This window comes from Eptatretus burgeri, chromosome 5 (genome assembly GCF_056783735.1).
Source record: "Eptatretus burgeri isolate ZD-2024b chromosome 5, Ebu_testis_v1, whole genome shotgun sequence".
Lineage (NCBI taxonomy): Eukaryota > Metazoa > Chordata > Myxini > Myxiniformes > Myxinidae > Eptatretus > Eptatretus burgeri.
Genome location: NC_140965.1, coordinates 19,647,709 through 19,659,593, shown reverse-complemented (window position 1 = coordinate 19,659,593; position 11,885 = coordinate 19,647,709). Strand labels below are relative to the sequence as shown.

The 11,885-nt window shown below is 42.8% G+C and overlaps 1 protein-coding gene and 1 pseudogene across 3 annotated transcripts in view; one reads left to right on the top strand and one right to left on the bottom strand.

The window, feature by feature from the left end:
* Positions 1-825: 825 nt before the first annotated feature.
* The window catches only part of LOC147025970 (T-box transcription factor TBX1-like), a 47,061-nt gene continuing 36,001 nt past the window's right edge, over positions 826-11,885 (bottom strand). For all 3 annotated transcript variants that reach the window (XM_085880911.1, XM_085880908.1, XM_085880910.1), the window contains 4 exons: positions 10,636-10,791; positions 10,413-10,480; positions 9,098-9,171; positions 826-1,615 (listed from right to left, as the gene is read on the bottom strand). In XM_085880911.1, the coding sequence (XP_085737037.1) occupies positions 1,374-1,615; positions 9,098-9,171; positions 10,413-10,480; positions 10,636-10,791 (540 nt within the window). In that variant the 3' untranslated portion in view covers positions 826-1,373. The remainder of the gene's footprint in view (positions 1,616-9,097; positions 9,172-10,412; positions 10,481-10,635; positions 10,792-11,885) is intronic.
* Positions 5,045-7,684, top strand: LOC147025971 (uncharacterized; annotated as a pseudogene).

Sequence of the window (11,885 nt, the reverse complement as noted above, 5' to 3'; positions counted from 1 at the left end):
GACCGACATGTTCTCGTGGATCAGGCATTACGTGGTGGAGGTACGCACTCCACTGAGTGCCCTTCTCATCTGCACGTGTTTAAATTACTAACATCACTCGGCATATATGGACCCGCAGCAATTTTAACAATATCTGTTACAGCCCTCCGACTACGAAAAGTTCCCCCCACCTGGCCAAGAGGCATATGTGCACTTGTCTCTCAGCTGTCCAGCCTAGGTTTGAATCCCGACCCAACTGTGAACTGTTGCCCTGCTGTTTCGAATGCAGAGCGAGGCATCAATGTGTGTGCCGTCCATTGGACGGACGTTAAGAAGGATGACCCGTCTGCTGGGACAATTGGTCCGTCGAGTCCCAGGGTGTCTGACGACGAGGAGGCGAGTTATGGTCGGCACCCTGAACAATTCCAAATTCCTTTTCTCGACTTACCATTAGGAAACCAACTTGTCTGAAGGAAGTCAACCATAACGTGTGCAATGGCATCATATCTGGAGCAGTAAACAGGTGAGGCAAGCAGATTATGTCCTTCCTTGAAGGGCATAAATGTACCGCCGAGGATCTTACCGACGATCTGATATAACTTCTGGACACGGAGCTTTGTTTCCAAAAGCTTGGAACTCAACTCCTTAATATTGTTCCTTTCAGCGAGATTTGAACCCATAACCTCTGGGATGCTAGTCTACTGTCCTTGCACCTCAAGGCCATCGTTTGACTTGGAGGAGAGGAGGGACAAAATATGAAACAAATGTTACAACTTGTTCAAGCATTCATGTGACCTTTAGACAAGCAATGTGCAATAAAAAGCTGAAGAAGGTAAACAAAACAAATTATGATTGTGACGTGCTCTTTATTTCTTAAACAGCATGACAGTTTGCTTTCCGATCAAGTGAGTAACAAGGAGGGTGGGAAGGGGGGCAGGCCAGGAATGATATACTCATGGAGTAATCCAAGAAATAAGAAAACTATAAGAGGGGTGGTGAGGTGGTGAATATATTAGGGTGAAGAAAAGGGGATAGTGGAGGGGGGGGAGGCAGGCAATCAAAGATAAGTGATAGACTTGCAAAATACTACATAGAGAAAGAGAAGAGAAAAACACGGATGAAGCAAATGAAAACTGTGCAGAGCAACACAAATCTGTGACTTGGATGCAATTCTGTATTACGACTTGTTTCCACATCGGTGGGTGGAATGTAGGAGGGAAGGAGGTTAGAGGTTGATGGTGGAAGATGAGGAAATGCAAAAGAAAGAGAGCATTTGACCATACACAATGGGACAATTGAACAAAAAGGAACAAACATGAAGAGGTATAGGAAAGCCAGGCAAGAATTGTTTCAAAATGCACAGTTATTCCCCAATCCGGTCTTGGCTCTGGTGTTCATTGAGGCCTGAATTCGTAAGTTGCATTGTTGCTGGGGTAACCCGATGACGATGAGGTGTAGGACAAGCCAGACCCAAGATATGCGGTGTTGGGGTGCTTAGCAATGCCGAAAGTCGTCTGGCTGTCAGCTCTGGCATAAGCAGCAAGTCTGGTGTAGGCCACAAATGGAGCGAGTGGATCATTCAGTGATGTGGGGATAACTGAATGGGAGTTGCTGTTGCAGTCTCTCATTCGCTCATCTAGTATGGGAATGGTTTAGGGAAGGAAACCAATGGCATCATTGATTTCGGTCAAGATGGTTAAGTTGGGCTGTTATTGCAACTTTTTAGCTCGAGTTTGGTCAAGGTCGTCAAAGATGTTTCACGACAAGGAGAAAATTGAATTGGGAATAAATCTGCAAAGTTCATTCATTTTGTACACAGCTACTGGTCACATCATTAATGGGAGCATGGCTGTGCCACTGATGCAGTGTCCCCTGTTGGTTAGAGAAGGAATTTGGAATTTTTTTTCATGGTGTGGCTGATAACTCACCTACTTTTCATGAAAGACACCTACTTTTGACAATTACATATACAACTTGAAGGGCAATCGGTAGAGCACATACCTCCGCCACACAATGCCTGATGCACGAGAAAATATCTGGCCCAATACATTTTTGAAATATCATGATATATTGTTACGAATCTGGCAGCCATGAGCACACAACAGACAGGTCCCCAGAGATCAGTTATATCGGTATGTGTTTTAAGTTAGAATCCATCCCCTGTGTCTATAGATAGGATTTTTAAATCTCCAGATCCCCTCTACCTGTGGCCACAGAGTGTTTCAGCGCTTGCGCCCTCGCCTCGCGGCCGTAGCATACGAGGCGAGGTCCTCACGTGCTCGATTCGACTTGATTCGACTTGAACCGATACAGAGTCACAGGAAGCTCGGTCAGTGACCGTCCTCGGCCTGGTGCACAGCGTGTGATGTCAGCAAGCCGTGACCGATACATGGTCGTCAGTCACCTCCACAACCGCTTCAGGATAGCACGAGTCATAGCCAGAACCACTATTGGAACAAGGGGACGACTCATCAGTGACCGACCCGTACGACGTTGCCTTGCTGCATGGGATTTATGGTGTCATTGACCTTACCATGGACAAATCTTGACACATCAACAAAGACTTGCACGACAATGATGGGCAGCATCCGGTGGTAACTTGGGTGGGAGACGGTGGGCAAACATCATCTTTTCCAATGAATTGAGGTTCAATGTCAGTTTTCCAGACGGACGTATTTGCATGTACAGTCGGCAGTGACACCAATTTGGTCAGGGCTGCATTATTGAGAGACCGTTTTGGAGGTGGCAGTGTTATGGTTTGGGGAGCAATCGTCAATAATCCCTCCACGCAATGTTGCAGAGCTTACTGCAGCCTTACAGTTCCATTGGACAGCAATAAGCCTGGTGTTGGCTTAGTGGTTGGGGTGGCTGGCTTGGGATCTTAAGGTCCTGAGTTCAAATCCCACTCGGCTGTTGAATTAATACCAGGTGGGGTTGACTCTGCCTGTCATCTTTCTGAGGTCGGCAAAATGAGTGCCATCTTGCTGGTATCCTGTGTCGGAGTGGTGATCCGTCCAGGACTGTGCCCAATAGCAAAGGAGATTGCTTCGGCAGCACCAACGCTCTGCACAGAGTATGGTCCCAATGGATGGATGGATGGACAGCAATACCACAAGCTCTGATCTGGTCTGTTTATCCATGCCCCAGAGACTTTAAGCATGCATCGCCACCCAAGGTGGTCACACTCCATATTGATTGGACAGACCCCTGCATCGTTTGACGTTTTTGTGACATCATGTGCACATCCCGATTTTCCCGTGCAGATTCTGTAGGACTGCCCTTGACAAATCTCATGTGATTACGTACATTGATCCTTTTTGATTACATACATGAATTTTAATGTTGTATGCGTTTTCATTGCCTCTCAGTATACATGAAAATAATCACTTCGGTGTACCTTTACTTGAGTTACAAATGAACAAAGCAATACTGTATCCACAATTTGAACCTGAAGTCGTATCATGCTGTTAGTATCATGAAGTAAGCACTAAAATGACAAAACCAAAATTGGCAATCACTTTTGGAGGGGAAGGATGGGATATGTGATATAACATTGGAGCGGTTGGGATTATACATTTTAAAAGCAAAAAGGTGCATCCATCCAAAATGTAACGAGATCTACTCTGCTGATGTCGTAATAAACAAGCAAGAGTAGAAGCGGACGGTCTCAGGTGCCATTTCACCTGCTTTCAGAGACCTAATCTGCTCTTGCTTGTTTATTACTAGATCAGCAAAGGTACCCAGCACTGCTGGAAGGTGCCAGATCCCTCCTCCCACCCCTTCAAAGAGTAAATTATTTCAAATTTTATTACAATTAAATACTACACATCGGGGTCTGGTCATCATCTTTTCTTCTGTGCAGCACAAGGCTGCGATTAGCATAATTAACTGAGGGTGTGGTAGTGCTGCTGATGCAGTACCCCTGTAGGTTAGAGCATTAATTTGTGGAATTTGGCCAGAATGTCATGGATAGTTCCCTTACTCTCCACAAAGGATACCGTGAAGGGATCTTTAATGTCCACAAACTAATTCCAGCAGATGCGATGCCCAGGGATAGCACACACATTGATTAATCACCCTGCCTGTGAAATACCGGGATGACAGTTTATAGCTAGGTTGAGATTCAAACTCAGGCTAGATAGCTTCGAGCAAGTGTGCGTACCTCTCAGCCATCCTGTTGTGGAGTGGGGACGCATTGCTTTGTAGCTACTGAAAACATTTTTCAATTCTCTCTTGAACTCGTAGTTCGCTTTACTCATTCTAATCCTCAAATTTATTTTGCTTTCCAAACTCCGGGGATTTTGCCACAGAGAACCGAGCCTGCGGTCGCTACACCCACTGCTTGTGCCACGGGAGCTTTCACTGGGGTGCTTCTGGAGCCCTCATAGTAAGCAATTAACTTCTACCTAGTCTTAAAATGTTCCATTCGTGAAAATAATAACCTCTGTGAAATTTAAATGAAATCAGAAGTTGTTTAGGGGGTCCGCCGGTAACCCGAAGTTGGAGGTCTATGTCCTCTCCTATGTGCATACAGAAGCTATTCAAATAGGTTCCATTATTGAATGTAACATATATTAGCTACCTTCAGTGTTTATTGGACATATTAGTGCTATGTTCTAGTGAGTCCTTTTTGTTCAGATAATATGTTTAAAACAACATGCGGCAGCTTTTTTGGAGTTTAAATATGTGCACAATAATAGCTGCCATATATATTTTTTACAAATTTTTGTGAAATTCATAGAAATACATATGGTTTTACAGTTGGTGCTTTCCCATACAAATCGGTAATTGATGATATTTGGTTTCTCTTCCAATTCTGTGAAAGATTAAGTCAAGTCTATTTTAGTGTGCTGGAAAGTACATTTCCAAAAGCTTGACAAGGGGAATATCTAATTGCATGATTGTGGAAATTCCCCTGTCTATTTTTAGTGATAGGGACTGTCTGCAAGCCTTATTGTGTTGAAGCGAATTGGGATTATTTATCATTTTCATCCCTGCTTTTGCATCTTGTGACTCTTCTCATTTTCATTTGCCTATTGTAAAATAATGTTTTACACAGCTGAAAATGGATGAACAATCAACTGGAAGTCAAGCACTGTCAACTCCACCATCAGAACGATTGAGCACACCTACATCTGCTGCAAAGGTGACACATAAAACAGTTGAAATATTTGGTCTTGAAAGTGGAAATACAGCTTCAGATGCAGAAATCACAGGTTCACGTCAACCAACATGTCGCCAAGTACTACGCTGTTTGATGTATCACCTTCAGAAGGGAGTCTCAGAATCCCGAACTAGAACTGAAGCTGCAAAAATTGTTCTTGCCAAAGTTCTTCCATTTTATGAAAAAGCAAACATTCCAGTGATTTCTGAGATCAAGGCTCATCAGAAGATGATAAAACTGTTTGATGAAAAAGCAAAAATCAGGGCCATACCAATTGCACGCAGAACAGCACCGGCTACTCTTGCTAAGCTCAAACAAATGGACACTGAACTTAATAAGACCTATCAATTATGGCCACCAAATGCTGAAAAATTGATAAAAAAAATCAAGAAGATCTTCAATCAATGAAGACAGATCATACCGCATCATTCGGATCTAGTGGCAAGGTACTTGCTGGAAAAATGCAGTGCAAGGAAGCACGTGCAAATGCTGAAGCAAGAAGAAAGGAAAAAGCTCACCAAGAGTTGGCTGATTTAGCTTCAACTAGTTCACAGAGATTCAGTAGCAGTGAAGATGGTGCCAGAAAAACGACGTGACTGGTATTGGCGATCGTGTACAATGTACATCTGCATCTTCATCTAGTACCCCCAGGAGTCATCATCGCACCTATACTGGAACAACTGCCTTCATTCCACACAATATATTGCAATCACCAAAACTAGTGTCATTGGCAACTCGGATGAAAATGACTCCGACACAGCAATCTGCTTTTACAGAAGCTTTGATAGAAGAAGCTGGTGATGATCCAACGAAAGTGATGCTTTCTTATTCCTTTGCTGACAAATCCAGACGACAGGTAGCAGAGAGGAAAGCGAGTTCTTGCAAGGAAATGTGGCAGCCACCAAAGCTTGCTTCTTTGCATTGGGATTCTAAACTCATGCCCTCACTGACAAATCAAAATGTGAGGGAAGAACGTCTTACTGTTGCAGTGGGAAATGTTCATGACATGAAGCTTCTTGGTGTTCCATCATACACACCAGGTAATGATAGTAAATCTGGTGACATTATCACCAAATTGACTACAAACTTGCTCCACAACTGGCACTGCAGAGACTCTATTGTGAACCTGGTGTTTGATACCACAGCAAGCAATACAGGACATGTGACAGCAGCCTGTGTGACAATTCAGCAACAGCTTCAACGTGCAGTCCTGTGGTCAGGATGTCGACATCATGTGGGTGAGGTCATACTCACTCATGTGTTCACCGACTTGAAGATTGAAGTTTCCAAATCGCCAGATGTTGCCCTTTTCTCGTGATTTCACAAGAACTTTAAGCTACTGCCATACAAGTGTGACCAGCCAGTTACCCAGTTGGATCTTTCCAACTTCAGTGAAGACACTAAGAAGATGATGGAAGGATGGAGAGCTAGTGTGCTGTATACCATAACCCTGCAGTTAGATCTTTACAGAGATGATTATCATGAGTTTGTAGAGCTGTGTCTTGTGTTTTTGGGTGGTAATGACACAATAAACTTCAAGCGACCTGGAGCTCTTCACAAAGCCTGATGGATGGCAAAGCTGTTATATTCCATCAAGATTTGTCTGTTGGAAGCTGCAATTAACCAACTCCCCCAGGAACAATTACAACGAAACACCAGCTGCCAAAAGTAAAGGACTTTGTGACTTTTGCTACCATTGTCTACAGCTCCTGGTGGATTACAGGTAATTCTGCTGTCGATGCACCTTGGAATGACTTGAAGCTGTATCACACTCTGCTAATGTATGAAGCTGTGAATCCCGAGGTTTCCATAAGTGCAGTCAGAGCGTTTCAACGCCATCTCTGGTACCTCACTGCAGAGATGGTACCTCTCGCACTCCTCAGTAACAAAGTACCACAAGAGGAGAAACGGGCACTAGCTGATAGACTGTTGACTGTTAAACCTCCAGAGGTTATACACACGCCATGTGACTGTTTTGGCACTGGGTTTGGGAAGCCCAAGTTCCCTACAGGCATCAATCGGTCCACTACGCTTGCTGATTTAGTAAGCCAAGATTCTTGGTTCACTCTTCAAATTCTAGAGATAGACCATGAGTTTCTTGCAGAGGATGTTGGAAGCTAGTCAAACTGCTGCATACCAAGCTTCTGTTGTTAATGTTGATGCCATGAATGTGGTAAATGATTGTGCTGAGCGTGGAGTAAAACTGAGTTCGGACTTTCTTGCAGCAGCCAAAACTGAAGAACATTATCAAAATGTGTTACAAGTTGTGGAGCAAGACAGAAAACAAACGTCAAACCTGCGCAAGCGGAAATCTACAAATGACAATTAGCATGAGACTCGGTGTGTTGTGAAATTTGGCACCTTTGATATGAACTGTGAACGACTGCAATACGAGGTACCGAGATTCAAACTGTGGATTTTAAATTCGTTCATTATTGAAGTGCTTTAATACATGTTACTGGTTCTCTCAAAATTTGAAAAATAGTCATTTTTTGACTAGCACTGCCTTTTGTTCGGTTTCTATGACTCAAATATAGAAATGGTAGCCAATTTATAATATAAGTTCCAATGTATTTAATAAAACATAAGGCAGCTATTTTTTTTAATGATGTCAATATCTATTAAATAGCTGCCTCATGCTTAATTTTGTGGAGATGAACAGTGAAATTATTAAACATAACCTTAAATAAGGCAAATATGCAGAATGATTATACAGGAGCTATTATTTTTCAGAGTAACTCATTGCATAAATATAGCTGCCTTTTGCATAAAATATTAAACTTGCGATGCAATTTTTATTGGCTCGTTGGACCCCCTAGACAAGAATTGATTTCAACCAAATTTTGTATGAGTGGTCTAATTAGGAAGTGGAAAAAAACTGAGGGTAGGTAGAAGTTTAATGCAAACATTTTTTTAAATCATGGGGCTCCAGAAGCACCCTAGCTTTCACCTGCTTTAAAATTATTTTCCTTGCACTCAATGAAGTTACACTTTGGAGAGGAGGAGATTGGGACCATACTCTGTGCAGAGTGTTGGTGCTGCCGAAGCAGTCTCCTTGGCTATTGGGCACAATCCTGGATGGGTCGCCACTCCGACACAGGATACCAGCATGCTGGCACTCATTTTGCCGACCTCAGGATGACAGGCTGAGTCAACCACACCTGGTATCAATTCAACAACTGAGTGGGATTTGAACTCAGGACCTTAAGATCCAAAGCCCACCACCCGAACCATTAAGCCAACACCAGGCATACACTTTAGGTATATTTCTTAATCTTTTCTTCACTCAATATAATTGTTGGAACAGTTGAAGACGTTTAAGTTTAATGCTTTGGCAATTTCACATGTTCTTGTGTGAATATGGAGGAGGTGAGATCATTGCCTTCCTTAAATAAACATGCTTAGTTTTTAGAATCGCTAATTTCTTAACATTTTCGGATTTCAGTCCAGATATTGACACTTATTTAGCCCACCAGATCCGATCCTCAAATCCGAAATCATATTTCGATTGTATACTTTAGTCCGTGAGAGTGTTTCCTGTTTCCGAGGTAAAGCTTTTTGAGAAAGCCAAATCAAAATGGTGGCTTAGACTCCTGCGAGGTGAAGTTGGGTTGACCAAGGATAAGTCTTTCATGTAGGAAAGCCATTAGTTATCTTCAAAAGGGGTGTTTAACTTCAACCAAGTACCCAGTTTTCATTCATGCAGTCCCTTGGGGTTCTCATGATATGGATGCAACGTTTTGTGCCACGAGGTTTCATGGTTATATAGGAGACGTACACACACACAATGATTGACTGACTGAAACACACTGACATTTATTATAGATTGGCAAAGTAGATGTTGTTACTTTTTGATTGGATGTGCCTTTTTTCCTTAAAAAAAAAAGTCTGTCTCCTTCTCTGACTGCAATGTCTATCTCTCAACAAATCAAATCAACACATCGATATACTTACCTGGTTTGTCTCTCAGTTTCAAAGGAAGTGAAGTCAGCTTGGTAGAGAGCCCAGCATGGTGAGGCACACGTGGCCTGTGAACAGACCTTCATGATAAGTTTAAATTACACCAGAGTCTTTCTCTGCTGCTTTGTGTTTTATTTAGCATTTCACAAGATGTTTGGCTTGGTGTAAACGAACAGTGAAAGTACATTCAGCCCACCGAATACATCCTTTCAGCTATGTGGACAACTCAGAAAGCTCGGAAGGAAGGGAAAAGTAGGGCAGATGTTTAAGATATGCAAGCGTCGGTATCAGCACCAAATCCTGGCAGCACCTGGGATTTCACTGAAATAGTTATTGAAATCTCTGGAGATTTTTGCTCATCAACAGATTAGGTTAAACTCGTAATTGTTGCTTACGACAAAGCAAGCTCCCTTTACAATGCACAAACTTTCTCTGTACTGGTGTAAAATTAAGTTTGTTTAAGGGACTGCCCCTAATAATCCATTCACATATGATATACTCAGAAAAGCAATCTTTCACCCCACACCTGTGTATTTCATACATCCCCTTCCCTTTCCTCCACTTGCCTTTGCCTTCTTCCATGTCATCTCTCCATCCCATCCCCTTCTTATTCTCAAATTAATGAGCCAACTAAAAATAAAGGTTTATTTATGCTATATTTGAACCAAATTAAGTTAGGTTAAACTTTTATATGTTCCCAGACCTTTGAAAATACTGTGCCATTCTCAGAGTCCATCTATTCATTTGGTGAAATTTTTGACCCCCTCTCCCATGTATGTTCCTCCCATTCTCTTCCCTTACTCGCATCTTCTCTCAATCTTCTTTCTCTTCCCTTCCCACTCCTTCCACACTGCCAAACCCTTTCTTCCCTATCGTCTAATCTTTCCTTCTTTTCATATTATCAATTTGAATTTTGTCATTTTAGTCTCCCTTCCTCTTTCCCCTGAATGCGTACAGACCTAGAATAGCACTCAGTAGAGCGCATACCTCCGAGAAGCTGAACAGTTTAGTTTTGTATCCCACTGTTAGGCCGGATCTGCATCCAGAGCTGAAACAAAATCTAATCGGCTTGTTCTTGTCATCTCCACAACTCATCCACCAAGTTTTGTCATAATCCATCCATAACCTTTTGAGATATCCTGCTCACAGACAATCAAACAAACAAACAAACAGACAGGGATGAAAACATAACCTCTGTCCACCTTCGGTGGCGAAGGTAATAAATAGATGAACTTGAAACCCCCAGATCACCATCCGATCGCCGTCATCTTCCCCAAAATCCCAACATGTACACTTTCCATAGTCTCACCAATCGTCTGTATCACAATCTCTGAAGCCCTTGGCAAAGGGGTTGCTTGCAATCTTCAGCTGTGTTATCTGTGATAAAAGGTCAAATCATCATTAATGCTCTCTGGCCCTGTGCAGTTCCAGATTATACATGAGGATGACTTAATTGGTCTTCATTGTGAAGAAATGAACATGGTGTTGCTTTTACTCAAGGCACCCAAGTGATATTTGTAAAAATGTCTGACCCTGTGATTCTGATAAGCGGTAACAGCAGTGAATCTTGTTTCTGGAAATACAAAGGTGCAGAAGTTCTGGTTGGCATAGCGTGCTCCATCTCTTCTTCTGTCAACCCAGACCACATGCAGACGAGGCTGATAGCGCTGCATGGAGTTCAAAATGATCTGCAGAAACATCATATTAGAGCTGCAGTAGAATAAGAATTAAATGTAGTGTCATGTGGAAAAGTCTGTGGGGAGGAGGTGTGGGGTAGGGTGGGGGGGGGACCATAGGTAGAATTTGAAAAGAATAGTATGGACTGTGTGCATCACATAGGTTAGATTTACAATTGTACGATGGACATGTCAGAGGTAAGTTGTATGTAATATGTGTACTAAGGAGGCAATGAGCATCTATCAGAGGAATAGTACAGTGTTAGGACGTCTCCAGATGAAGGACTCAAGAAGAGTACCACAGGCATATAAAGCGCTACACATATGTTTTAGTTATCACCAAACCCTCCTGCTGGCTGCTTTATGGAAGACCACATGCCAGCAGATGTAATGAGCTGCAATGGGCGGGAGCAGGACACTTTTCTTTTGCGGATGTGCCACCCTGCGCCACGCAGCTGGACTGCCAATTACATGACCAGCCACATGCTGGAAGGGCATAAAAGCCACATCCACACATGAATAGTCTCCCTCTCTTCTTGCTGCTTTTCCCAAAAGCTTACTTCGTCCAGTCTTCACCCTCACTTTTCTTATCTCCAAACACTCTTGGAGCTGGACTCTCTGCCCAGCACTCTGCTCTCTGGCTTCGAGGGATGCTCAATCTGACTTGCCATTCACCGCCATGGAATTCTACGGGATCATCTCTGCTGTATCGGAGTACCGCGGAGACACCAAACACCTGATAATTTGCCATGCAATTGCTCAAGTCCTCAACTGGTCCCATTGTTCATGTGAGTCAATAAATTGGTGCCAGAGAGGAATTTGTTTATTTGTACATTAAGTTAGTGTCATCTCATCCCTTATCCCTTATTCATTGTCTTTGTCCACCAAATCTGTTATGAGTTTTGTTGTCTTACTTTCCTGTATGTCATTACTTGGAAATAAATCATTATTTATAAGAAGCGTCTTCCTGCCTTTTGATTCTGGCATACGGAAAGGACCGTCCAATTCCAGCCATATTTAATGGCCTTGGAGAGATATGAAATTGTAACGAAGACTCCTGTTATTAGAGCTTGGATATAGGAATACAAGCACTGCCCACTGGCAGC